Here is a 26,296-nt window from a genome sequence, read left to right as displayed (position 1 = left end):
AGTCTCGAGCGAGAATGGGCCTGAGGTTTTTCATTTCAGAAACAAAATAATTTCGCACCTCACTGAAATATACAAAAAATTTGGAAATTATTTCGGATATTGAGATTTCAAATTTCACTTAATTTTAACGAATTCTAATAAAATTTAAATTCATTTTGAAATCGGTTTGGATCTACCTCGGAATTTTGGGGTTAATTTTTTTTCCGGCCCCCACTGAAATATTGAAATTTCATTGAAATTTTTAACCCTATTATGGGCCAAGCGCACCAACAGTGGACGACGGCGTCCGTCAGATGGTCAGATTGCCGTGAGTTCTTTGCCACTCTTTCCGGCTTTTCCGCCGGTCTGAATTGCGAGTCGATGGAACATCAAACTGATAAAAACAGAAAAGCCGTGGAAATTTTAGGAACCTTGAAAATAAAATGTGATAGGGGAGGAATTTTGAAATTAGTAGACAAACTATCATAAACTTCCCCAAACATAATGACCAGCAACAAGTAAAATAAATTCAAATGGTATAACACGGGAGGAAAAATGTAAAACCAAAATCTTGTTTTTTCAGAGAATTGGAATTTAGAAGACAAACTATTGGGAAACCCCCCTAGAATTATTGCCAACAACAAGTAAAAGAAATTCAAAAAGTATACCATATCAGAAAGATAGGCAATATTCAGAAGACCGGTGAAAGTTTTAGGAGATTTAGAAGTGAAAGACAAACTGAAATTCCCAAGAAATAACGACTAATGAAAAATAGAAGAAATACACCAGTTATAAAACATCAAGAAAATTGGAAATATTCAAACATAAAGATTTGAAAATTTTGGAAGTACTCCTAGTAGACAAATTATTGGAAAATCCCCAAAAGTAATATATCAAGCAAAGAAAGAAGTTTAGTAAGATTCTTGAAATAAGAAAAAATAATGTTTTTTTAATAATGTAGCCGGTTAGTCCTTAATTTCAGGTTCCTAGTTTGAAATGCACAATCATGAATCATGTCTGACGCTCAAATCGTCTACGGATCTCCAGCTAGGTACGAATGTAAAATAGTTCAACCCAATCACCTGTAACAGCAGCATAACTGAAACACATAACATCCATGTTACTAACAAAAATTCCATGTTACACGGCCAGAATGAACGGAAGCATCCCTTCAGGAAGTGGGATCAGCTACCAACCAGCCCTAGCAAGTTCGCGCAAGGTAGCTACACCGATCGACTATGAAAACCATGTACTTGGCAAATGCACATGCATACAGTATTTGTTCCAACGTTAGCATCGACGGATTTATCAAGAGCTTTTTAGTTCACAGCCTGAGCTTCCGCCACGGCCATGGGATCTGCTTCATCCGTCTCCCCGTTCTTTTCTGCGGCTACTTTCTCCCTGTGAAGCCTTTCTGCTTCTTTCATTGCTGCATTCTGCTCTGTCTGAAGGCGCTTCATTTCCTCTTCTTGCTGCTGCCTCTCGAACCAAGTATCCGCATCCGCCCAAACTGAACACAGACATGTACTTAGTGAGCAATCAGTGTAGACAAAGTTGTCATGAAGCCAAACCTCCAAATTAGCATATATCTGCTACTCCCTCCGTCCCATAATATAAGTGTCAAAAACGCTCTTATATTATGGGAAGGAGGGAGTATGAAACAAAAGCATAGACAGAAAGGGATCATAATCTACATAATGCAAGAGTCAACCACATAATCAGATTTGCATTCAGCAGTTGTATCTGACGCAAGAAAATCCTACAAGAATCTTGTGTTCAAAACAGAGCCTAAGATTACATAATACATAAAAAATTCTGACACGAAAGAACAAACTCAGCTTGAGTACAATTAACACAGCAATATAATTTGTCTGTTCATATAGTGAATACCAAGTCTACTAGAGATGCAATTTCATGCGGTGTGAACAACTGTGACTCCTAGATGAAGGGCTTCCTTGTAGTTTCTTCCTGATAGACATGTTATACTGCAGTTCTATCATTACACGGGAATCGTTAAGTTCAACCTTAGTTTAGTGTAATCTGCTACCCATGATATTTTGCCTGGAACCCCAACAAAGGTAGAAGTTGTGCTCAGTGGGACGCTGTGCCATAAAACCACGGCCACAGAGCATGTGGCATGAGTGTAGAGAACGAAAGAGACGTGGAAGAAGAGAGATTGGTTCTATGTTTTTAAGGCGACGCTTTGCTTTAAGGCGCTGGGGGGGCGCCTCGACGCCTAGGCGCCTAAAGCGGACATATTTGCAAAGCGCTGGGGGGGGGGGGGGGGGGGGCGCCTCGACGCCTAGGCGCCTAAAGCGGACATATTTGCAAAGCGCTGGGGGGGGGGGGGGGGGGCGCCTCGACGCCTAGGCGTCGCCTTAGAGACGCCTTAAAAACATAGGATTGGTTTCTGTGTTTGCTTTAGCCCTTACATAGGGAGACTGATGGGTGGATTGATACACAAGTACACAACCAACTCAAGTAGGACCAATTACAACGGCTCATGGAATGGATTTTTCATGTACCAGATCTGGTGAGCCAGACATCAAGCAAAAATGGACATACAATCAAAGGGTAAGGAGCAATTATTTGCAATGACGGGTGGATTGATCAGAGCTGCAAGGAGAGAGTCGGTTATGGTGTGATAAAGAGCTTGGGGCCAACCAAATACAGGTGAATCTTATCCTACTTGACTCACCACCTAATCTTCATGAGAATTGGGTACTACCTGATGCTCTCAAACTTGATTTGAGAAGAAACTAGTTGAGCTTTGCTCCTACCCTAGGGTTTGAGCTTGTGATCCATCAAGTGTTTGGTTTGTCGAGTTCATTGTCCAAGGCTATCACATTGCTGTCTGCTGTTGACATTTTAGTCATCAAGCAATACAAGTTATCATTTCCTAGTGCAAAGATCAGGCCTAATACGAGAGCCACCCATATCGGAGATGCAAAAAGAAAAATCAAATCCTAATGATGAAGATTCTATCTTGCTTTCCAAGGTAACAAATTTAAATGAAATAATAAGCTAGGATAAGGCTTTCCTCTAAGTGGCTTAGGCACCCATTCTACCATCACACTGTCCTGTCACCCGGAGGCACGTGGCTCCACCAGTTGTAGTGATGCCTCCACATTACAGCCATGTATCGACTTTTTCATTGCTAAAAACTAACAGATGGAATAATTCCAACAACCACTAAAACTAGTTAAGGATCCTTGCTAATTAATGAGACAATAAGAGGGGCAAAATATTTACTGGTAGTTTGGTACACTTGTAATCAACTAAGGTCACTTGTTTTGAATATGAAGAATATAGTTTGTCTTAGAGAGGCAAAAGCTGACAACCAAATCTAGGCGACTAAATAGGGCGCAATATTACCCAAGGCTGAGGAGCTAGCTGGTATGCCAGAAAATTATATTCTATAAAATTTTGAATTTGTAGGAATGCCAACTGCATGATCTGCAAACACTCCTTGTACATGAGCACTGGCGTCTTAGTGCTCCTCTCACAATAAAATCAAAACTGGTATCCTCGAATAAAAGGCAAAAATTGCAAGTTTGACTTATCCATAAGCATGTGCTCATCCTCTCCTCTATTCGTATAGAACGTGGGCCCAGTATGCAGCATGCAACTTTTACTGAAACTTTTCATATCTACTGGAAAGAGTTCTCGAGAACTATGATACTATGAAAATATTCTCATGACAAACCTAATGATACTATATTCACCTGACCAGTCAAAAAAGTTTCTTATTAGGAGTAAAAGGATGTCATCTATTTCCGAACAGGGGTAGTAATAATAATATAAAAACTCTGAACTCTGAAAGTTTTCTCATCAATATCTTCCTAATTACATACAGCTCCAGACAGACTGAGAACCTAGAGCTCATAGTCATACTTATATAACACTTAGCTCTCTTTGCTTCTGCAAAGCCAACGACTCCAACTAAATCAAATAGCAGTATTTGCGTGATAAGATCATAAATTTAAATATGACATTTTAGACAATGCGGTTTCAACTAAAGCAGGCATGGGTTAATATTTTAAATATGGGAGCATCCATAGTAAATTAGATACTAGATTGAGATGTTTGGATCATGGCTAAATTTATAAGCGAAGAATGCACATGAGATTAGCAGAGGACCTACAATTCTGATTGCTGACTACTAGAGCTGAACCAGATGGACACATTTGGACTATTCAGATTATATAGTTGAAATTCTGAACATTGTTCCTACCAGCAAGAGCTAACATATTTCCAATACAGAAAGATCTAAGTAGAAACCAATTGCCGGCCACACTAGAATAAATCCAAACCCTATGTAAGACCTGCAACTTGTTGGTCAGCACAAGAACTTAATGCACATGGACAATTCCATTTTTTCTACCAATTTGAACTGGAGAAAATCCTTATAATGAAAACATAAAGACAAACCACAATACAAAAGCATAATTCGCGGACATTAACACCATATCAAATCTGTAATCGCAAGCCCTAAAAATTCCTCGCCCTTAATCTTCCAACTTCATGCCAGGTAAGAAAAACATCTGGCAGCCCTAACCCTAGTGTCAAGCAAGCAGGCAGGCAAGCACGAAAGCAGGGCATAATTGAACAGAGGAGAGAAAGCACAGGGAGCGTGGCATACCTGGCTGCGCGGCCCATCCCTGCTCCCCTCCCTTGATTTTCTCGGGGAAGGCGTAGTTGACGGTGAGGACGCGGCCGAAGAGCTCGGCGCCGTCCATGTTGTCCATGGCGGCGGCGGCATCCTCGCGCTCGAGGAACGTGACGAAGCCGAAGGAGCGGTGCTTCTGCGTGGCCTGGTCGAGCGGCGTCTTGACGTCCTTGACCTCCCCGAAGGGCACGAACGCCGCGTGCAGGATCTTCTCGTCCACCTCCTCCGCCAGCCCACCTGCGCCGACGGACGAAACCAGGGAACGGAGCTCGGCTTAGTTTTCGATCGCACGGGAGTTCGGCCGGGGAACCAGAGAAGACTAGGCCCTTCGGCGCAGCCGGGGAAGCAGCCAGGAGAACCCCCGGGAGGTGTGCATCTCGCTGACGAATTTCGTCGAACAGGTGGCGAGCGAGTGCGCGGGCGGGCGGGCGGGCGGGCGAGGACAACGGCAGGGGAGAAGAGATTAGTGAGGGAGGACGGTGCTGCCGCGTACCTACGTACAGGGTGTTCTTCTGCACCGGCTGGTTCATGGCGGCGGCGGCGGCGTCGGCGGTGAAGCGGCGGGGTCGGTAGAAGCCGGGGATGGCTCGCGGGAGGAAACAGCGACAAGGCTACGGAAGCACCGAAGCGGGGATTTTTTTCCGCTCACCTGGAAACAGGGGGGCTTTGGGAGAGGTGCCTTTGCTTTCAGTCCCGTGGGTTAGCCCAACTCCAACGCTTCCAAATGGTCCGGCCATGTCTATTTAATGGTAAGGCCGTAAGATTATGTCCAATGCATAGACGTGTAGATAGACTCTTAAGAAAGTAAAATAATTAAAAAAAAATTATAGCGCTCACATAAGAGCCTGTGTCTCCAGAGCTGAGGCGCTTTATCTATCACATTGAACCAACCATCCATCCTGTTAAATACACTCGAAGCACCAGATGCCAAGTCTGGCATCATTGGTTGAGAGCCGCCAGAAAAATCTCTCCATACAATCAAAACAGTCGGAATTCTATTCCTAAGCGCCCGCTCTAAGCGCCACGTTGTACAAGGCCTACACGAACAAAACATGCCATCCAACGCACATGAGCAAACGAATCGTTGTTTGATCCGCTTTTGATTCATTTCCGGCCCAAAGTTAGTTCACGTTTGCGGCCGAACAGACACGCGCGGATAGGCGCGGAGCGCGACCTAGTCCCTTCTGGCCCGCTCGTCGGGGACACAACCACTTTTCTCTTCCCCTTCTCCTCCCTTCGGCCTCCGCCCTTCGCCCTCGCCGCCATCCCCGTTCTCGGCGGCGTCGCCTTCCATCAAGGTCATCTGCCCCACAACCATGCCATGTCATTGCCACCCCACGGCCGCGTTTCGGTAGAGTTTTTTGTCGGCGTTCGTGGTTCCTTGTTGCTGGTGGGAGAGAAGCTACGGCCGCCGGCGCCGACCGTCAACCCCAACAATTTCCGGCAAGCGCTGCATTACCGCATGGCGCCCACCCCACCAACACCAACCTTGCTTCGCTTCTTCGACTTGCTCTTTCCAGCCGCATCTCCACCACGACTGCAAGGTGTTCGACACGTTTGCTCACAAGGTATCATGAATAGCGGGGATGGATTTTCTTTCACTTAATTTGTTCATCGGATTATTCGTCCTCAGATGATGAAGAGATTGTGGCGGCTGCATTGGTCATCCACGAACACATTAATAGGAAGCGGCCTTGATACGTCCATTTTGCATCATGATTTTCTACTGTTATTTATGATGTTTTTATGTATAATAATGCTTTTGAGAGTAATTCTAATGTCTTTTCTCTTATAATATGCAAGGTTTACACGAAGAGGGAGAATGCCGACAGCTGGAAATCTGGACCTAAAAAAGTTATGTCAGAGATACCTATTCTGCACATCTGCAAATGAGATGAAACTTCACGGAGAAATGTTTTGGAATATTTAATAAATATCGGAGCAAATAACTACCGGAGGGGGCCACCTGGTGAGCACAAGACACCAGTGCACGCCAGGCCCCCCAGGCGCGCCCTGGTGAGTTGTGCTCAGCCCAGTCCACCTCCGGTTCCCATCTTCTGGTATATAGGTTATTTTGACCTAGAACAAAAAATCAGGAGAGGACTTTCGGGATGAAGCACTGCCGTCTCAAGGCGAAACTTAGGCAGGAGCACTTTTGCCCTCCGGCGGAGCGATTCCGCCGGGGGAACTTCCCTCCCGAAGGGGGAAATCGAAGTCATCGTCATCACCAACACCCCTCTCATCTTTGGGAGGCCAATCTTTATCAATATCTTCAACAACATCATCTCATCTCAAACCCTAGTTCATCTCTTGTGTTCAATATTTGTACCGGAACCTCAGATTGGTACCTGTGGGTGACTAGTAGTGTTGATTACATCTTGTAGTCGATTACTATATGGTTTATTTGATGAAAGATTACATGTTCAGATCCATTGTGCTATTTAATACCCCTCTGATCTTGAGCATGATTATCATTTGTGAGTACTTACTTTCGTTCTTGAGGTCATGGGAGAAACATGTTGCAAGTAATTATGTGAATTTAATATGTCTTCGATATTTTGTTGATATGTATGTTGTGGTTTCCTTAGTGTTGTCATGTGAACGTCAACTACATGGCACTTCACCATATTTGGGCCTAAGGGGATACATTGTGGAGTAGTTATTGTTGGGGAACGTAGTAATTTCAAAAAATTTCCTACGCACACGCAAGATCATGGTGATGCATAGCAACGAGAGGAGAGAGTGTGATCTACGTACCCTTGTAGATCGACAGCGGAAGCGTTAGCACAACGCGGTTGATGTAGTCGTACGTCTTCACGGCCCGACCGATCAAGCACCGAAACTACGGCACCTCCGAGTTCTAGCACACGTTCAACTCGATAACGATCCCCGGACTCTGATCCAGCAAAGTGTCGGGGAAGAGTTCCGTCAGCACGACGGCGTGGTGACGATCTTGATGTACTACTGTCGCAGGGCTTCGCCTAAGCACCGCTACAATATTATCGAGGATTATGGTGGCAGGGGGCACCGCACACGGCTAAGAATATGATCACGTGGATCAACTTGTGTGTTTCTGGGGTGCCCCTGCCTCCGTATATAAAGGTTCAAGAGAGGAGGAGGCCGGCCGGCCCCTATGGCGCGCCAAGGAGGAGTCCTCCTCCTAGTAGGAGTAGGACTCCTACTAGGAGGGGGAAAGAAGTGGGGGGGAGAAGGAAAAGGGGGGGCCGCCCCCCTCTCCTAGTCCAATTCGGACCAGGGGGGAGGAGGCGCGCGGCCCACCTTTGGCTGCCCCTCTCTCTCTCCACTAAGGCCCATATGGCCCATTACTTTTCTCGGGGGGGGGGGTTCCGGTAACCCTCCGGCTTTCCGGTTTTCTCCGAAATCACCCGGAACACTTCCGGTGTCCGAATATAGCCGTCCAATATATCAATCTTTATGTCTCGACCATTTCGAGACTCCTCGTCTTGTCCGTGATCACATCCGGGACTCCGAACAACCTTCGGTACATCAAAACGTATAAACTCATAATATAACTGTCATCGAAACCTTAAGCGTGCGGACCCTACGGGTTCGAGAACAATGTAGACATGACCGAGACATGTCTCCGGTCAATAACCAATAGCGGGACCTGGATGCCCATATTGGCTCCTACATATTCTACGAAGATCTTTATCGGTCAGACCGCATAACAACATACGTTGTTCCCTTTGTCATCGGTATGTTACTTGCCCGAGATTCGATCGTCGGTATCCAATACCTAGTTCAATCTCGTTACCGGCAAGTCTCTTTACTCGTTCTGTAATACATCATCTCGCAACTAACTCATTAGTTGCATTGCTTGCAAGGCTTAAGTGATGTGCATTACCGAGAGGGCCCAGAGATACCTCTCCGACGATCGAAGTGACAAATCCTAATCTCGAAATACGTCAACCAACATGTACCTTTGGAGACACCTGTAGAGCACCTTTATAATCACCCAGTTACGTTGTGACGTTTGGTAGCACACAAAGTGTTCCTCCAGCACACGGGAGTTGCATAATCTCATAGTCATAGGAACATGTATAAGTCATGAAGAAAGCAATAGCAACATACTAAACGATCGGGTGCTAAGCTAATGGAATGGGTCATGTCAATCAGATCATTCAACTAATGATGTGATCCCGTTAATCAAATAACAACTCTTTGTCCATGGTTAGGAAACATAACCATCTTTGATTAACGAGCTAGTCAAGTAGAGGCATACTAGTGACACTCTGTTTGTCTATGTATTCACACATGTATTATGTTTCCGGTTAATACAATTCTAGCATGAATAATAAACATTTATCATGATATAAGGAAATAAATAATAACTTTATTATTGCCTCTAGGGCATATTTCCTTCAGTCTCCCACTTGCACTAGAGTCAATAATCTAGTTCACATCGCCATGTGATTTAACAGCAATAGTTCACATCACCATGTGATTAACACCCATAATTCACATCGATATGTGATCAACACCCAAAGGGTTTACTAGAGTCAGTAATCTAGTTCACATCACTATGTGATTAACACCCAAAGAGTACTAAGGTGTGATCATGTTTTGCTTGTGAGATAATTTTAGTCAACGGGTCTGTCACATTCAGATCCGTAAGTATTTTGGAAATTTCTATGTCAACAATGCTCTGCACGGAGCTACTCTAACTAATTGCTCCCACTTTCAATATGTATCTAGATTGAGACTTAGAGTCATCCAGATCAGTGTCAAAACTTGCATCGATGTAACCCTTTACGGCGAACCTTTTTGTCACCTCCATAATCGAGAAACATATCCTTATTCCACTAAGGATAATTTTGACCGCTGTCCAGTGATCTACTTCTAGATCACTATTGTACTTCCCTTGCCAAAATCAGTATAGGGTATACAATAGATCTGGTACACAGCATGGCATACTTTATAGAACCTATGGCTGAGGCATAGGGAATGACTTTCATTCTCTCTCTATCTTCTGCCGTGGTCGGGTTTTGAGTCTTACTCAACTTCACACCTTGCAACACAGGCAAGAACTCCTTCTTTGACTGTTCCATTTTGAACTACTTCAAAATCTTGTCAAGGTATGTACTTATTGAAAAAACTTATCAAGCGTCTTGATCTATCTCTATAGATCTTGATGCTCAATATGTAAGCAGCTTCACCGAGGTCTTTCTTTGAAAAACTCCTTTCAAATATTCCTTTATGCTTTGCAGAATAATTCTACATTATCTCCGATCAACAATATGTCTTCCACATATACTTATCAGAAATGTTGTAGTGCTCCCACTCACTTTCTTGTAAATACAGGCTTCACTGCAAGCCTGTATAAAACTATATGCTTTGATCAACTTATCAAAACGTATATTCCAACTCCGAGATGCTTGCACCAGTCCATAGATGGATCGCTGGAGCTTGCGTATTTTGTTAGCACCTTTAGGATTGACAAAACCTTCTGGTTGCATCATATACAACTCTTCTTTAATAAATTCATTAAGGAATGCAGTTTTCTTTATCCATTTGCCAGATTTCATAAAATGCGGCAATTGCTAACATGATTCGGACAGACTTAAGCATAGATACGAGAGAGAAACTCTCATCGTAGTCAACACCTTGAACTTGTCGAAAACCTTTTGCGACAATTCTAGCTTTGTAGATAGTAACACTACTATCAACGTCCGTCTTCCTCTTGAAGATCCATTTATTTTCTATGGCTTGCCGGTCATCGGGCAAGTCAACCAAAGTCCACACTTTGTTCTCATATATGGATCCCATCTCAGATTTCATGGCCTCAAACCATTTCACGGAATCTGGGCTCACCATCGCTTCTTCATAGTTCATAGGTCCGTCATGGTCTAGTAACATAACCTCCAGAACAGGATTACCGTACCACACTGGTGCGGATCTCACTCTGGTTTACCTACGAGATTCGGTAGTAACTTGATCCGAAGTTTCATGATCATTATCATTAGCTTCCTCACTAATTGGTGTAGGAGTCACAGAAACAGGTTTCTGTGATGTACTACTTTACAATAAGGGAGAAGGTACGGTTACCTCGTCAAGTTCTACTTTCCTCCCACTCACTTCTTTCGAGAGAAACTCCTTCTCTAGAAAGGATCCATTCTTAGCAACGAATGTCTTGCCTTCGGATCTGTGATAGAAGGTGTACCCGACTGTCTCCTTTGGGTATCCTATGAAGACATATTTCTCCGATTTGAGTTTGAGCTTATCGAGATGAAACTTTTTCACATAAGCATCGCAACTCCAAACTTTAAGAAACGACAGCTTAGGTTTCTTGCCAAACCATAGTTCACACGGTGTCGTCTCAACGGATTTAGATGGTGCCCTATTTAACGTGAATGCAGCTGTCTCTAATGCATAACCCCAAAGTGATAGTGGTAGATCGGTAAGAGACATCATAGATCGCACTATATCTAATAAAGTACGGTTATGACGTTCGGACACACCATTACACTATGGTGTTCCAGGTGGCGTGAGTAGTGAAACTATTTCACATTGTTTTAATTGAAGGCCAAACTCGTAACTCAAATATTTTACCTCTGCGATCATATCGTAGAAACTTTTTATTTTCTTGTCACGATGATTTTCCACTTCACTCTGAAATTCTTTGAACTGTTCAAATGTTTCAGATTTATGTTTCATCAAGTAGATATCCCCATATCTGCTCAAATCATCTGTGAAGGTCAGAAAATAATGATACCTGCTGCAAGCCTTAATATTCATCGGACCACATACATCAGTATGTATGATTTCCTACAAATCTGTTGCTTGCTTCATTGTTCCGGAGAACGGCGTTTTAGTCATCTTGCCCATAAGGCATGGTTCACAAGCATCAAGTGATTCATAATCAAGTGATTCCAAAAGCCCATCAGTATGGAGTTTCTTCATGCGCTTTACACCAATATGACTTTAAACGGCAGTGCCACAAATAAGCTGCACTATCATTATTAACTTTGCATCTTTTGGTTTCAATATTATGAATATGTGTATCACTACGATCGAGATCCAACGAACTTGTTTCATTGGGTGTATGACCATATAAGGTTTTATTCATGTAAACAGAACAACAATTTATTCTCTTACTTAAATGAATAACCGTATTACAATAAACATGATCAAATCATATTCATGCTCAACGCAAACACCAAATAACACTTATTTAGGTTCAACACTAATCCCGAAATTATAGGGAGTGTGCGATATCAATCTTGGAACCACTTCCAACACACATCGTCACTTCACCCTTAACTAGTCTCTGTTTATTCTGCAACTCCCGTTTCGAGTTACTAATCTTAGCAACTGAACTAGTATCAAATACTGAGGGGTTGCTATAAACACTAGTAAAGTACACATCAATAACATGTATATCAAATATACTTATGTTCACTTTGCCATCCTTCTTATCCGCCAAATACTTGGGGCAGTTCTGCTTCCAGTGACCAGTCCCTTTGCAGTAGAAGCACTTAGTCTCAGGCTTAGGACTAGACTTGGGCTTCTTCACTTGAGCAGCAACTTGCTTGCTGTTCTTCTTGAAGTTCCCCTTCTTCCCTTTGCCCTTTTCTTGAAACTAGTGGTCTTGTTAACCATCAACACTTGATGTTTTTCTTGATTTCTACCTTCGTCGATTTTGGCATCACGAAGAGCTTGGGAATTACTTTTGTCATCCCTTGCATATTATAGTTCATCACGAAGTTCTACTAACTTGGTGATGGTGACTAGAGAATTCTGTCAATCACTATTTTATCTGGAAGATTAACTCCCACTTGATTCAAGCGATTGTAGTACCCAGACAATCTGAGCACATGCTCACTAGTTGAGCGATTCTCCTCCATCTTTTAGCTATAGAACTTGTTGGAGACTTCATATCTCTCAACTCGGGTATTTGCTTGAAACATTAACATGTTTTGACTTCTTTTGTTTCTGGAGCTGAAAGTCTATTTTGAATACAAAATTCGGAGACATGGCAAACGTAAGTTTTATCAATGTGTTAAACTATTTTCAGTCTTTCAAATAAGTTTTAGAATATATTTTCAGCTTTTGAAAAAAAGTATTAAAGATAGTTGAGCATCTCATTTTTGAATGTCTTAGACTATTGCCTCCTTCCCTTGGTGCTGCTAAGCTTTGTGTTAGACTTTTTAAAGTCAAACTTTGTTAACTTTGACAATGTTTATAGAATTCTTTTAACATCTGGAATACCAAATCAATATTAATATATTATTATAATCATCATGAAATATATTCCATAAGGTATATATTTGGTATTGTGGATATAGAACAATTTCTCTGTAGTTTTTTTGTAGGATCTCTATAATTTTTTTTGAAGTTTATGAAGATTAACTTTTGAGAAAATCAATGAGCTGTGTATTAGTACTTGTTTTGCCACCTCCATAGAAAATCACAAGACCCGCTCCATAGAAAAATAATTCTATGAGGCCAGGTCTCATAGGCTATCAGGTGAAACCCATCCCGATGGACGACATGTGGCAATTACGATCTCAAAGCACCTAATGAAAGAATTGGTGGAAGCGTATGCACCTCTGACAGGGACGCGTACGTGTTATATAGCACAAGATTACAAGGTAGGTTCGGCCGGTGGTTATTAGCCTTGACCTCTACTCCAAGTTATACACAAGATAAGAAGATAGATGTCAATCTAGTCTAACCACCGGCCATGTTTACAACAGATCACACGTACACAATATTGATACAAGTTGACACGACTACAAGTCTATTGTCTAACATCCTCCCTCAATCTAAACGTGTCGAGGTTGAGATTGTTCTTGAATGCTTGTAGTTGTCGAACTTGTAGAGGTTCTGTAAAACCATCAGCAACTTGATCCCCTGTTGGAATGAATCTGATCTCTAGCATTTTTCTTGCAACTCTTTCTCAAACAAAATGAAAATCAATTTCTATGTGTTTTGTCCTTGCATGAAACACAGGGTTAGCAGAAAGATATGTTGCTCCAAGATTATCACACCAGAGACAGGAGATGTGTGGTCTTTCGACACCCAACTCATCTAGTAGGGTTTCTACCCACATTACCTCAGCTGTTGCATTTGCAAGAGACTTATATTCTGCTTTAGTGCTAGAACGAGAAACTGTTGCTTGTTTCTTTGCATTCCACGATATGAGGTTAGAGCCAAAGAACACAACAAACCCACCAGTAGATCTCCTATCATCAGGACATCCTACCCAATCTGCATCAGAAAAAGCACTTACTGTCGTTGAAGGTGACTTGCATATTCTCAGACCTGTTCCAGCACTTCCTTGAATATATCTCAAGATCCTCTTCACAGCTGTCCAGTGTAAGGATGTAGGAGCATGCAAGAACTGACAAACCTTATTAATAGAGTAAGCTATGTCAGGTCTTGTTAAGGTTAAATATTGAAGTGCACCAACTATACTTCTGTATTTGGTTCCTTCTTCTGGACTCAACTTTTCTCCTTCATGCAACGATAATTTTTTAGTTGTAGACAGAGGTGTGCTTGCAGGTTTGCAATCCTTCATGCCTACACGCTTGATTATGTCTCTAGCATATTTCTCTTGAGTTAACAGAATACCATCATGTGCCTTTTTAACTTCAATACCTAGAAAGTAACTTAGCTCTCCTAGGTCCTTAAGGGCAAACTCACTTTTCAAATTCTTAAGTAAAGCTGAGGTGGCTTCTTGTGATGAGCTAGCAACAATTATATCATCTACATAAATGAGCATGAAGATGATCACCTTCCCTTTCTTGAAGAAGAATAAAGAAGTATCTCCCTTTGAGGGTCGAAATCCAAGTTGTTGCAGTTTCATACTCAATCTAGAGTACCAAGCCCTGGGTGCCTGTTTCAACCCATACAGAGCTTTGTCCAATTTACACACATGTTGAGATTTGATGCCATCCACAAAACCAGGTGGCTGTCGCATATAGACCTCTTCCTCGAGAACGCCATGCAAGAACGCATTCTGTACATCCAATTGATGAAGGCTCCATCCCCTGGAGACAGCAATGGACAAAACAAGCCTAATAGTAGCTGCCTTCACAACAGGACTAAAGGTGTCCTCGTAATCAATACCATAGCGTTGTTTGAACCCTTTAGCAACTAGTCTAGCTTTACACCTGTCTATGGTACCATCAGAATTCCTTTTTATTTTGTACACCCATTTACAATCTATAACACTCGTTTAGGTGGAACTAGATGCCAAGTGCGATTTCTCATAAGTGCATCATACTCTATCTCCATAGCATGTTTCCAGTTTTTATCATTTAAAGCTTCTGTTAAATCTCTTGGCTCTCTAGCAGCAGCAAAGTTCACAAACTTGAAATTTTTATCATACCTAGCTGTTCCATCCTTAGGAACAAGCGGTTTGAAGATACCTTTCTGCGAGCGTGTACCGGGCCGTCCTTGTTGGGGAACGTTGCAAAAAACAAAAATTTTCCTACGTTTCACCAAGATCAATCTATGGAGTTAACTAGCAACGAGAGGAGAGTGCATCTACATACCCTTGTAGATCGCGAGCGGAAGCGTTCAAGAGAACGGGGATGATGGAGTCGTACTCGTCGTGATCCAAATCACCGATGACCAAGCGCCGAATGGACGACACCTCCGCGTTCAACACACATACGGAGCGGATGACGTCTCCTCCTTCTTGATCCAGCAAGGGGAAGGAGAGGTTGATGAAGATCCAGCAGCACGACGGCGTGGTGGTGGATGCAGCAGTGATCGCAGCAGGGCTTCGCCGAGCTTCTACGAGAGGGAGAGGTGTAGCAGGGGAGAGGGAGGCGCCAAGACTTGAGGTGCGGCTGCCCTCCCTCCCCCCTTTATATAGGCCCCCTGGGGGGGCGCCGGCCCTGGAGATGGGATCTCCCAAGGGGGGCGGCGGCCAAGGGGGTGGAGTGCCCCCCAAGGCAAGTGGAGGCGCCCCCCACCCTAGGGTTTCCAACCCTAGGCGCAGGGGGGCCCAAGGGGGGGCGCACCAGCCCACTATGGGCTGGTTCCCCTCCCCACTTCGGCCCATGGGGCCCTCCGGGATGGGTGGCTGTTGGGGAACATTGCAGAAAACAAAAATTTTCCTACTCGTTTCACCAAGATCCATCTAGGAGTTCATCTAGCAACGAGTGATTAGATGCATCTACATACCTTGTAGATCGCGAGCGGAAGCGTTCAAAGAACGGGGATGATGTAGTCGAACACGACGTGATTCAAATCACCGATGATCAAGCACCGAACGGACGGTGCCTCCGCGTCCAACACACGTACGGAACGGATGACGTCTCCTCCTTTCTTGATCCAGCAAGGGGGGAAGAGAGGTTGATGAAGATCCAGCAGCACGACGGCGTGGTGGTGGATGCAGGGCGTCACAGTAGCAGGGCTTCGCCTATACTACGAGAGAGAGACGTAACGGGGAGAGAGGAAGCACCAAAGGCTGAGGTATGAAATCTCTCCTCTCCCCCACTATATATAGGAGGGCCAAGGGGGGGTGGTGCGCAGCCTAGGAGATCTAATCTCCTAGGTGCGGCTGCCAAGGGAAGGTTTCCCTCCCCCCAAGGCACCTCGGGGTGCCTTCCACCACTTGGACTCCTCCGTGGTGGAAACCCTAGGCGCATGGGCCTAGTAGGGCTGGTGCCCTTGGCCCATGAAGGCCAAGGCGCACCCCCTACAGCCCATGTGGCCCCCGGGACAGGTGGCCCCACCCGGTGGGCCCCCGGGACCCCTCCGGTGGTCCCGGTACAATACCGATAACCCCGAAACTTGTCCCGATGGCCGAAACAGCACTTCCTATATATAATTCTTTACCTCCTGACCATTCCGGAACTCCTCGTGACGTCCGGGATCTCATCCGGGACTCCGAACAACATTCGGGTTACTGCATATTCATATCTTCACAACCCTAGCGTCACCGAACCTTAAGTGTGTAGACCCTACGGGTTCGGGAGACAAGCAGACATGACCGAGACGACTCTCCGGTCAATAACCAACAGCGGGATCTGGATACCCATGATGGCTCCCACATGCTCCACGATGATCTCATCGGATGAACCACGATATCGAGGATTAATCAACCCCGTATACAGTTCCCTTTGTCAATCGGTATGTTACTTGCCCGAGACTCGATCGTCGGTATCCCAATACCTTGTTCAATCTCGTTACCGGCAAGTCACTTTACTCGTACCGTAATGCATGATCCCGTGATCAACCACTTGGTCACCTTGAGCTCATAATGATGATGCATTACCGAGTGGGCCCAGTGATACCTCTCCGTTATCCAGAGTGACAAATCCCAGTCTCGATCCGTGTCAACCCAACAGACACTTTCGGAGATACCCGTAATGCACCTTTATAGTCACCCAGTTACGTTGTGACGTTTGATACACCCAAAGCACTCCTACGGTATCCGGGAGTTACACGATCTCATGGTCAAAGGAAAAGATACTTGACATTGGAAAAGCTCTAGCAAACGAACTACACGATCTTTGTGCTATGCTTAGGATTGGGTCTTGTCCATCACATCATTCTCCTAATGATGTGATCCCGTTATCAATGACATCCAATGTCCATAGCCAGGAAACCATGACTATCTGTTGATCAACGAGCTAGTCAACTAGAGGCTTACTAGGGACATATTATGGTCTATGTATTCACACGTGTATTACGATTTCCGGATAATACAGTTATAGCATGAATAAAGACAATTATCATGAACAAAGAAATATAATAATAATGCTTTTATTATTGCCTCTAGGGCATATTTCCAACAGTGGCCCCACCCGGTGGACCCCCGGGACCCATCCGGTGGTCCCGGTACAATACCGGTGACCCCGAATCTTTCCCGATGGCCGAAACTACACTTCCTATATATAATTCTTCACCTCCGGACCATTCCGGAACTCCTCGTGACGTCCAGGATCTCATCGGGACTCCGAACAACTTTCGGATTACTGCATACTCATATCTCTACAACCCTAGTGTCACCGAACCTTAAGTGTGTAGACCCTACGGGTTCGGGAGACAAGCAGACATGACCGAGACGACTCTCCGGTCAATAACCAACAGCGGGATCTGGATATCCATGTTGGCTCCCACATGCTCCTTGATGATCTCATCGGATGAACCATGATGTCGAGGACTTAATCAATCCCGTATTCAATTCCCTTTGTCAATCGGTACGTTACTTGCCCGAGACTCGATCGTCGGTATCCCAATACCTTGTTCAGTCTCGTTACCGGCAAGTCACTTTACTCGTACCGTAATGCATGATCCCGTGATCAACCTCTTGATCACATTGAGCTCATTATGATGATGCATTACCGAGTGGGCCCAGAGACACCTCTCCGTCATACGGAGTGACAAATCCCAGTCTCGATTCGTGCCAACCCAACAGACACTTTCGGAGATACCTGTAATGTACCTTTATAGTCACCCAGTTATGTTATGACGTTTGGCACACCCAAGGCACTCCTACGGTATCCGGGAGTTACACAATCTCATGGTCTAAGGAAATGATACTTGACATTCAGAAAAGCTACAGCAAACGAACTACACGATCTTTGTGCTATGCTTAGGTTTGGGTCTTGTCCATCACATCATTCTCCTAATGATGTGATCCCGTTATCAATGACATCCCCATGTCCATAGCCAGGAAACCATGACTATCTGTTGATCAATGAGCTAGTCAACTAGAGGCTCACTAGGGACACATTGTGGTCTATGTATTCACACATGTATTACGATTTCTGGATAATACAATTATAGCATGAATAATAGACAATTATCATGAACAAGGAAATATAGTAATCATTTTATTATTGCCTCTAGGGCATATTTCCAACAGTCTCCCACTTGCACTAGAGTCAATCATCTAGTTACATTGTGATGAATCGAACACCCATGGAATTCTGGTGTTGATCATGTTTTGCTCTAGGGAGAGGTTTAGTCAACGGATTTGCTACATTCAGGTCCGTATGTACTTTACAAATTTCTATGTCTCCATTTTGAACACTTTCACGAATGGAGTTGAAGCGACGCTTGATATGCCTGGTCTTCCTGTGAAACCTGGGCTCCTTGGCAAGGGAAATAGCTCCACTGTTGTCACAGAAGAGAGTCATCGGCCCCGACGCATTGGGTATGACTCCTAGGTCGGTGATGAACTCCTTCACCCAGATTGCTTCTTGTGCTGCCTCCGAGGCTGCCATGTACTCCGCTTCACATGTAGATCCCACCACCACGCTTTGCTTGCAACTGCACCAGCTTACTGCCCCACCATTCAAAATAAACACGTATCCGGTTTGTGACTTAGAGTCATCCAGATCTGTGTCGAAGCTAGCATCGACGTAACCCTTTACGACGAGCTCTTCGTCACCTCCATAAACGAGAAACATTTCCTTAGTCCTTTTCAGGTACTTCAGGATATTCTTGACCGCTGTCCAGTGTTCCATGCCGGGATTACTTTGGTACCTTCCTACCAAACTTACGGCAAGGTTTACATCAGGTTTGGTACATAGCATAGCATACATGATAGACCCTATGGCTGAGGCATAGGGGACGACACTCTTCTTTTCTCTATCTTCTGCCGCGGTCGGGCTTTGAGCCGTGCTCAATCTCGTACCTTGCAATACAGGCAAGAACCCCTTCTTTGACTGATCCATTTTGAACTTCTTCAATATCTTGTCAAGGTACGTACTCTGTGAAAGACCAATGAGGCGTCTTGATCTATCTGTATAGATCTTGATGCCTAATATATAAGCAGCTTCTCCAAGGTCCTTCATTGAAAAACACTTGTTCAAGTAGGCCTTTATGCTTTCCAAGAATTCTATATCATTTCCCATCAACAGTATGTCATCCACATACAATATGAGAAATGCTACAGAGCTCCCACTCACTTTCTTGTAAATGCAGGCTTCTCCATAAGTTTGCATAAACCCAAATGCTTTGATCATCTCATCAAAGCGAATGTTCCAACTCCGAGATGCTTGCACCATCCCATAAATCGAGCGTTGGAGCTTGCACACCTTGTCAGCATTCTTAGGATCGACAAAACCTTCCGGCTGCATCATATACAATTCTTCCTTAAGGAAACCATTAAGGAATGCCGTTTTGACGTTCATTTGCCATATTTCATAATCATAGAATGCGGCAATTGCTAACATGATTCGGACGGACTTCAGCTTCGCTACAGGTGAGAAAGTCTCATCATAGTCAACCCCTTGAACTTGTCGATAACCCTTAGCGACAAGCCGAGCTTTATAGATGGTCACATTACCATCCGCGTCTGTCTTCTTCTTAAAGATCCATTTATTTTCTATGGCTCGCCGATCATCGGGCAAGTCAGTCAAAGTCCATACTTCGTTTTCATACATGGATCCTATCTCGGATTTCATGGCTTCCAGCCATTTGTCGGAATCCGGGCCCGCCATCGCTTCTTCATAGTTCGAAGGTTCACCGTTGTCTAACAACATGATTTCCAAGACAGGGTTGCTGTACCACTCTGGTGCGGAACGTGTCCTTGTGGACCTACGAAGTTCAGTAGCAACTTGATCTAACGTTTCATGATCATCATCATTAACTTCCTCTCTAGTCGGTGCAGGCACCTCAGGAACATTTTTCTGTGTTGCGCCACTTTCCGGTTCAAGAGGTAATACTTCATCAAGTTCTACTTTCCTCCCACTTACTTCTTTCGAGAGAAACTCTTTCTCTAGAAAGGATCCATTCTTGACAACAAAGATCTTGCCTTCGGATCTGAGGTAGAAGGTATACCCAATAGTTTTTTAGGGTATCCTATGAAGACGCATTTTTCTGACTTGGGTTCAAGCTTTTCAGGTTGAAGTTTCTTGACATAAGCATCGCATTCCCAAACTTTTAGAAACGATAGCTTAGGTTTCTTCCCAAACCATAATTCATATGGTGTCGTCTCAACAGATTTCGACGGAGCCCTATTTAAAGTGAATGCGGTAGTCTCTAAAGCATAGCCCCAAAATGATAGCGATAAATCGGTAAGAGACATCATAGATCGCACCATATCTAATAGAGTGCGATTACGACGTTCGGACACACCATTACGATGAGGTGTTCCAGGCGGCGTGAGTTGTGAAACTATTCCACATTTTCTTAAGTGTGTGCCAAATTCGTGACTCAAGTATTCTCCCCCACGATCTAATCGCAAGAACTTGATTTTCCTGTCACGTTGATTCTCAACCTCACTCTGAAATTCCTTGAACTTTTCAAAGGTCTCAGACTTGTGTTTCATTAAGTAGACATACCCATATCTACTCAAGTCATCAGTGAGGGTGAGAACATAACGATAGCCACCGCGAGCCTCAACACTCATTGGACCGCACACATCAGTATGTATGATTTCCAATAAGTTGGTTGCTCGCTCCATTGTTCCCGAGAACGGAGTCGTGGTCATTTTACCCATGAGGCATGGTTCGCACGTGTCAAATGATTCGTAATCAAGAGACTCTAAAAGTCCATCTGCATGGAGCTTCTTCATGCGTTTGACACCTATGTGACCAAGGCGGCAGTGCCACAAGTATGTGGGACTATCATTATCAACCTTACATCTTTTGGTATTCACACTATGAATATGTGTAGCATTACGCTCGAGATTCATTAAGAATAAACCATTCACCATCGGAGCATGACCATAAAACATATCTCTCATATAAATAGAACAACCATTGTTCTCAGATTTAAATGAGTAGCCATCTCGAATTAAACGAGATCCTGATACAATGTTCATGCTCAAAGCTGGCACTAAATAACAATTATTGAGGTTTAAAACTAATCCCGTAGGTAAATGTAGAGGTAGCGTGCCGACGGCGATCACATCGACCTTGGAACCATTTCCGACGCGCATCGTCACCTCGTCCTTCGCCAGTCTCCGCTTATTCCGCAGCTCATGCTTTGAGTTACAAATGTGAGCAACCGCACCGGTATCAAATACCCAGGAGCTACTACGAGTACTGGTAAGGTACACATCAATTACATGTATATCACATATACCTTTCGTGTTGCCAGCCTTCTTGTCCGCTAAGTATTTGGGGCAGTTCCGCTTCCAGTGACCACTTCCCTTGCAATAAAAACACTCAGTCTCGGGCTTGGGTCCATACTTTGGCTTCTTCCCGGCAGCTTGCTTACCGGGCGCGGCAACTCCCTTGCCGTCCTTCTTGAAGTTCTTCTTACCCTTGCCTTTCTTGAACTTAGTGGTTTTATTCACCATCAACACTTGATGTTCCTTTTTGACTTCTACCTCTGCTGATTTCAGCATTGCAAATACCTCAGGAATGGTCTTTTCCATCCCCTGCATATTGAAGTTCATCACAAAGCTCTTGTAGCTTGGTGGAAGCGACTGAAGGATTCTGTCAATGACCGCGTCATCCGGGAGATTAACTCCCAGCTGAGTCAAGCGGTTATGCAACCCAGACATTGTGAGTATGTGCTCACTGACAGAACTATTTTCCTCCATCTTACAGCTGAAGAACTTGTCGGAGACTTCATATCTCTCGACCCGGGCATGAGCTTGGAAAACCATTTTCAGCTCTTCGAACATCTCATATGCTCCGTGTCGCTCAAAACTCTTTTGGAGCCCCAGTTCTAAGCTGTAAAGCATGCCGCACTGAACGAGGGAGTAATCATCAGCACGTGTCTGCCAAGCGTTCATAACGTCTTGGTTCTGTGGGACGGGTGCGTCACCTAGCGGTGCTTCTAGGACATAATCTTTCTTGGCAGCTATGAGGATGATCCTCACGTTCCGGACCCAGTCCGTATAGTTGCTGCCATCGTCTTTCAGCTTGGTTTTCTCTAGGAACGCGTTGAAGTTGAGGACAACGTTGGCCATTTGATCTACAAGACATATTGTAAAGATTTTAGACTAAGTTCATGATAATTAAGTTCATCTAATCAAATTATTCAATAAACTCCCACTCAGATAGACATCCCTCCAGTCATCTAATTATAACATGATCCGAGTTAACTAGGCCGTGTCCGATCATCACGTGAGACGGACTAGTCAACATCGGTGAACATCTTCATGTTGATCGTATCTTCTATACGACTCATGCTCGACCTTTCGGTTTTCTGTGTTCCGAGGCCATGTCTGTACATGCTAGGCTCGTCAAGTCAACCTAAGTGTATTGCGTGTGTAAATCTGTCTTACACCCGTTGTATGTGAACGTTGGAATCTATCACACCCGATCATCACGTGGTGCTTCGAAACAACGAACTGTCGCAACGGCGCACAGTTAGGGGGAACACTTTCTTGAAATTATTATGAGGGATCATCTTATGTACTACCGTCGTTCTAAGTAAACAAGATGCAAAAACATGATAAACATCACATGCAATCAAATAATAGTGACATGATATGGCCAATATCATATAGCTCCTTTGATCTCCATCTTGGGGCTCCATGATCATCTTGTCACCGGCATGACACCATGATCTCCATCATCGTGTCTCCATGAAGTTGCTCGCCAACTATTACTTCTACTACTATGGCTAACACGTTTAGCAATAAAGTAAAGTAATTTACATGGCGTTTATCAATGACACGCAGGTCATACAAAAAATAAAGACAACTCCTATGGCTCCTGCCGGTTGTCATACTCATCGACATGCAAGTCGTGATTCCTATTACAAGAACATGATCAATCTCATACATCACATATATCATTCATCATTCATCACAACCTTTGGCCATATCACATCACAAAACACTTGCTGCAAAAACAAGTTAGACGTCCTCTAATTGTTGTTGCAAGTTTTTACGTGGCTGCTATAGGTTTCTAGCAAGAACGTTTCTTACGTACGCCAAAACCACAACGTGAATTGCCAATTTCTATTTACCCTTCATAAGGACCCTGTTCATCAAATCCGATCCGACTAAAGTGGGAGAGACAGACACCCGCCAGCCACCTTATGCAACTAGTGCATGTCAGTCGGTGGAACCGGTCTCACGTAAGCGTACGTGTAAGGTTGGTCCGGGCCGCTTCATCCCACGATGCCGCCGAATCAAGATAAGACTAGTAACGGCAAGCAAATTGACAATATCCATGCCCACAACTCCTTTGTGTTCTACTCGTGCATAGAAACTACGCATAGACCTAGCTCATATGCCACTGTTGGGGAACGTAGCAGAATTTTAAAATTTTCTACGCATCACCAAGATCAATCTATGGAGTTAACTAGCAACGAGAGGAGAGTGCATCTACATACCCTTGTAGATCGCGAGCAGAAGCATTCCAGAGAACGGGGATGATGGAGTCGTACTCACAGTGATCCAAATCACCGATGACCAAGCGCCGAACGGACGGCACCTCCGCGTTCAACACACGTACGGAGCGGATGACGTCTCCTCCTTCTTGATCCAGCAAGGGGAAGGAGAGGTTGATGAAGATCCAGCAGCACGACGGCGTGGTGGTGGATGCAGCAGTGATCGCTGCAGGGCTTCGCCGAGCTTCTGCGAGAGGGAGAGGTGTAGCAGGGAGGGAGGCGCCAAGACTTGAGGTGCGGCTGCCCTCCCTCCCCCGTTTATATAGGCCCCCTGGGGGGCAGCGGCCCTGGAGATGGGATCTCCCAAGGGGGCGGCGGCCAAGGGGGTGGAGTGCCCCCCAAGGCAAGTGGAGGCGCCCCCCACCCTAGGGTTTCCAACCCTAGGCGCAGGGGGGCCCAAGGGGGGGGGGCGCACCAGCCCACTATGGGCTGGTTCCCCTCCCCACTTCGGCCCATGGGGCCCTTCGGGATGGGTGGCCCCACCCGGTGGACCCCCGGGACCCATCGGTGGTCCCGGTACAATACCGGTGACCCCGAATCTTTCCCGATGGCCGAAACTACACTTCCTATATATAATTCTTCACCTCCAGACCATTCTGGAACTCCTCGTGACGTCCAAGATCTCATCCGGGACTCCGAACAACTTTCGCATTACTGCATACTCATATCTCTACAACCCTAGTGTCATCGAACCTTAAGTGTGTAGACCCTACGGGTTTGGGAGACAAGCAGACATGACCGAGACGACTCTCCGGTCAATAACCAACAGCGGGATCTGAATACCCATGTTGGCTCCCACATGCTCCTCGATGATCTCATCGGATGAACCACGATTTCGAGGACTTAATCAATCCCGTATTCAATTCCCTTTGTCAATCGGTACGTTACTTGCCCGAGACTCGATCGTCGGTATCCCAATACCTTGTTCAGTCTCGTTACCGGCAAGTCACTTTACTCGTACCGTAATGCATGATCCGTGATCAACCCCTTGATCACATTGAGCTCATTATGATGATGCATTACCGAGTGGGCCCAGAGACACCTCTCTGTCATACGGAGTGACAAATCCCAGTCTCGATTCGTGCCAACCCAACAGACACTTTCGGAGATACCTGTAATGTACCTTTATAGTCACCCAGTTACATTATGACGTTTGGAACACCCAAGGCACTCCTACGGTATCCGGGAGTTGCACAATCTCATGGTCTAAGGAAGTGACACTTGACATTCAGAAAAGCTATAGCAAATGAACTACACGATCTTTGTGCTATGCTTAGGTTTGGGTCTTGTCCATCACATCATTCTCCTAATGATGTGATCCCGTTATCAATGACATCCCCATGTCCATAGCCAGGAAACCATGACTATCTGTTGATCAACGAGCTAGTCAACTAGAGGCTCACTAGGGACACATTGTGGTCTATGTATTCACACATGTATTACGATTTCCGGATAATACAATTATAGCATGAATAATAGACAATTATCATGAACAAGGAAATATAGTAATCATTTTATTATTGCCTCTAGGGCATATTTCCAACAGCCCTATATTCACAGGAGATCCTGTTGCCGCAGAAGATCCGGTACCTCGTACCTCTGACAAGCGCGCCAGCAGATCTCCCTCGACTGCCACTCGGTCGGGCATGGGACCACGCGCTGGTGGCGACAACGATGGGTCAGGCCCACGTGCAGGCGATGGCGCGCCAGGCGACACGCGCCCAGGAGACCGTGCGCCGCCATCATCATTGCACGGTGGCGTCGATGGGTCAAGCCCACCGCGTGGGGACACACCAGCCGACGCGGTTTCTCCAGACCGCGCGCCCGTCTCACGCCGCGTGTCACATCCCGACGCACCAGCCTCAGGTCCACCACCCGTGGACCCAGCGGCGGCGACAGGATCAGCCTGGGGATCCGTCCGCGCAGGAGATCTCACAGGGGGTGCGCTGCCAGAGGATCTCTCGGGATCAGAAGCAGCCAGAGGATCTCCCTCGTGTCCCGTGCCAACCTGGTTTGGACCTATTTGCTGCATAAAATCATAGGCCAGACCAGGATTTTCTGCCGCATTTTTTTTCTGCATTTTGCTCTGCAACACGGCCATCAGGATTAGTAGTACTATTAATCACATGATCATCAACATTTTCTCCCCCATGATCAGAAGGATTAAGCAGCTCCGGTGGTAACAAAAGGATTTCAGCACACAGCCGAGCACCTGCATTAGGATGGAGAGTGGAAAAGGGAAAGGTGTTTTCATCGAACACTACATCCCTAGAAATGTAAACTCGTCCTGTAGATATGTCAAGACATTTATAGCCCTTGTGCAAATTACTATATCCAAGGAATATGCATTGCTTGGAGCGA

The 26,296-nt window shown here is 45.0% G+C and overlaps 1 protein-coding gene across 1 annotated transcript; it reads right to left on the bottom strand.

The window, feature by feature from the left end:
• Positions 1-1,075: 1,075 nt before the first annotated feature.
• On the bottom strand, positions 1,076-5,338 carry ATE1 (ATPase E1). Its single transcript, XM_048680653.2, has 3 exons — positions 5,142-5,338; positions 4,622-4,885; positions 1,076-1,489 (listed from the first exon to the last, which is right to left on the bottom strand). The coding sequence occupies exons 1-3, from the start codon at positions 5,176-5,178 to the stop codon at positions 1,299-1,301; spliced, it is 492 nt and encodes a 163-aa protein (XP_048536610.1). The 5' UTR covers positions 5,179-5,338; the 3' UTR covers positions 1,076-1,298.
• Positions 5,339-26,296: the final 20,958 nt, after the last annotated feature.

This window comes from Triticum urartu, chromosome 6A, assembly GCF_056163025.1.
Source record: "Triticum urartu cultivar PI428250 chromosome 6A, HENAU_Tu73, whole genome shotgun sequence".
NCBI classification, from domain to species: Eukaryota; Viridiplantae; Streptophyta; class Magnoliopsida; order Poales; family Poaceae; genus Triticum; species Triticum urartu.
The sequence above is the reverse complement of the archived record's forward strand: the minus strand, read 5'-3'. Positions and strand labels throughout refer to the sequence as shown.

What these genes read in the sequence shown, in the direction of transcription:
- ATE1 (XM_048680653.2), bottom strand. Translation starts at nt 5,178, where the DNA reads ATGAACCAGCCGGTGCAGAAGAACACCCTGTACGTAG. An exon ending in GAAGAACACCCTGTACGTAG is followed by an intron (nt 4,886 to 5,141) that starts GTACGCGGCAGC and finishes CCGTCGGCGCAG; the next exon opens with GTGGGCTGGCGGAGGAGGTG. An exon ending in GGGATGGGCCGCGCAGCCAG is followed by an intron (nt 1,490 to 4,621) that starts GTATGCCACGCT and finishes GTCTGTGTTCAG; the next exon opens with TTTGGGCGGATGCGGATACT.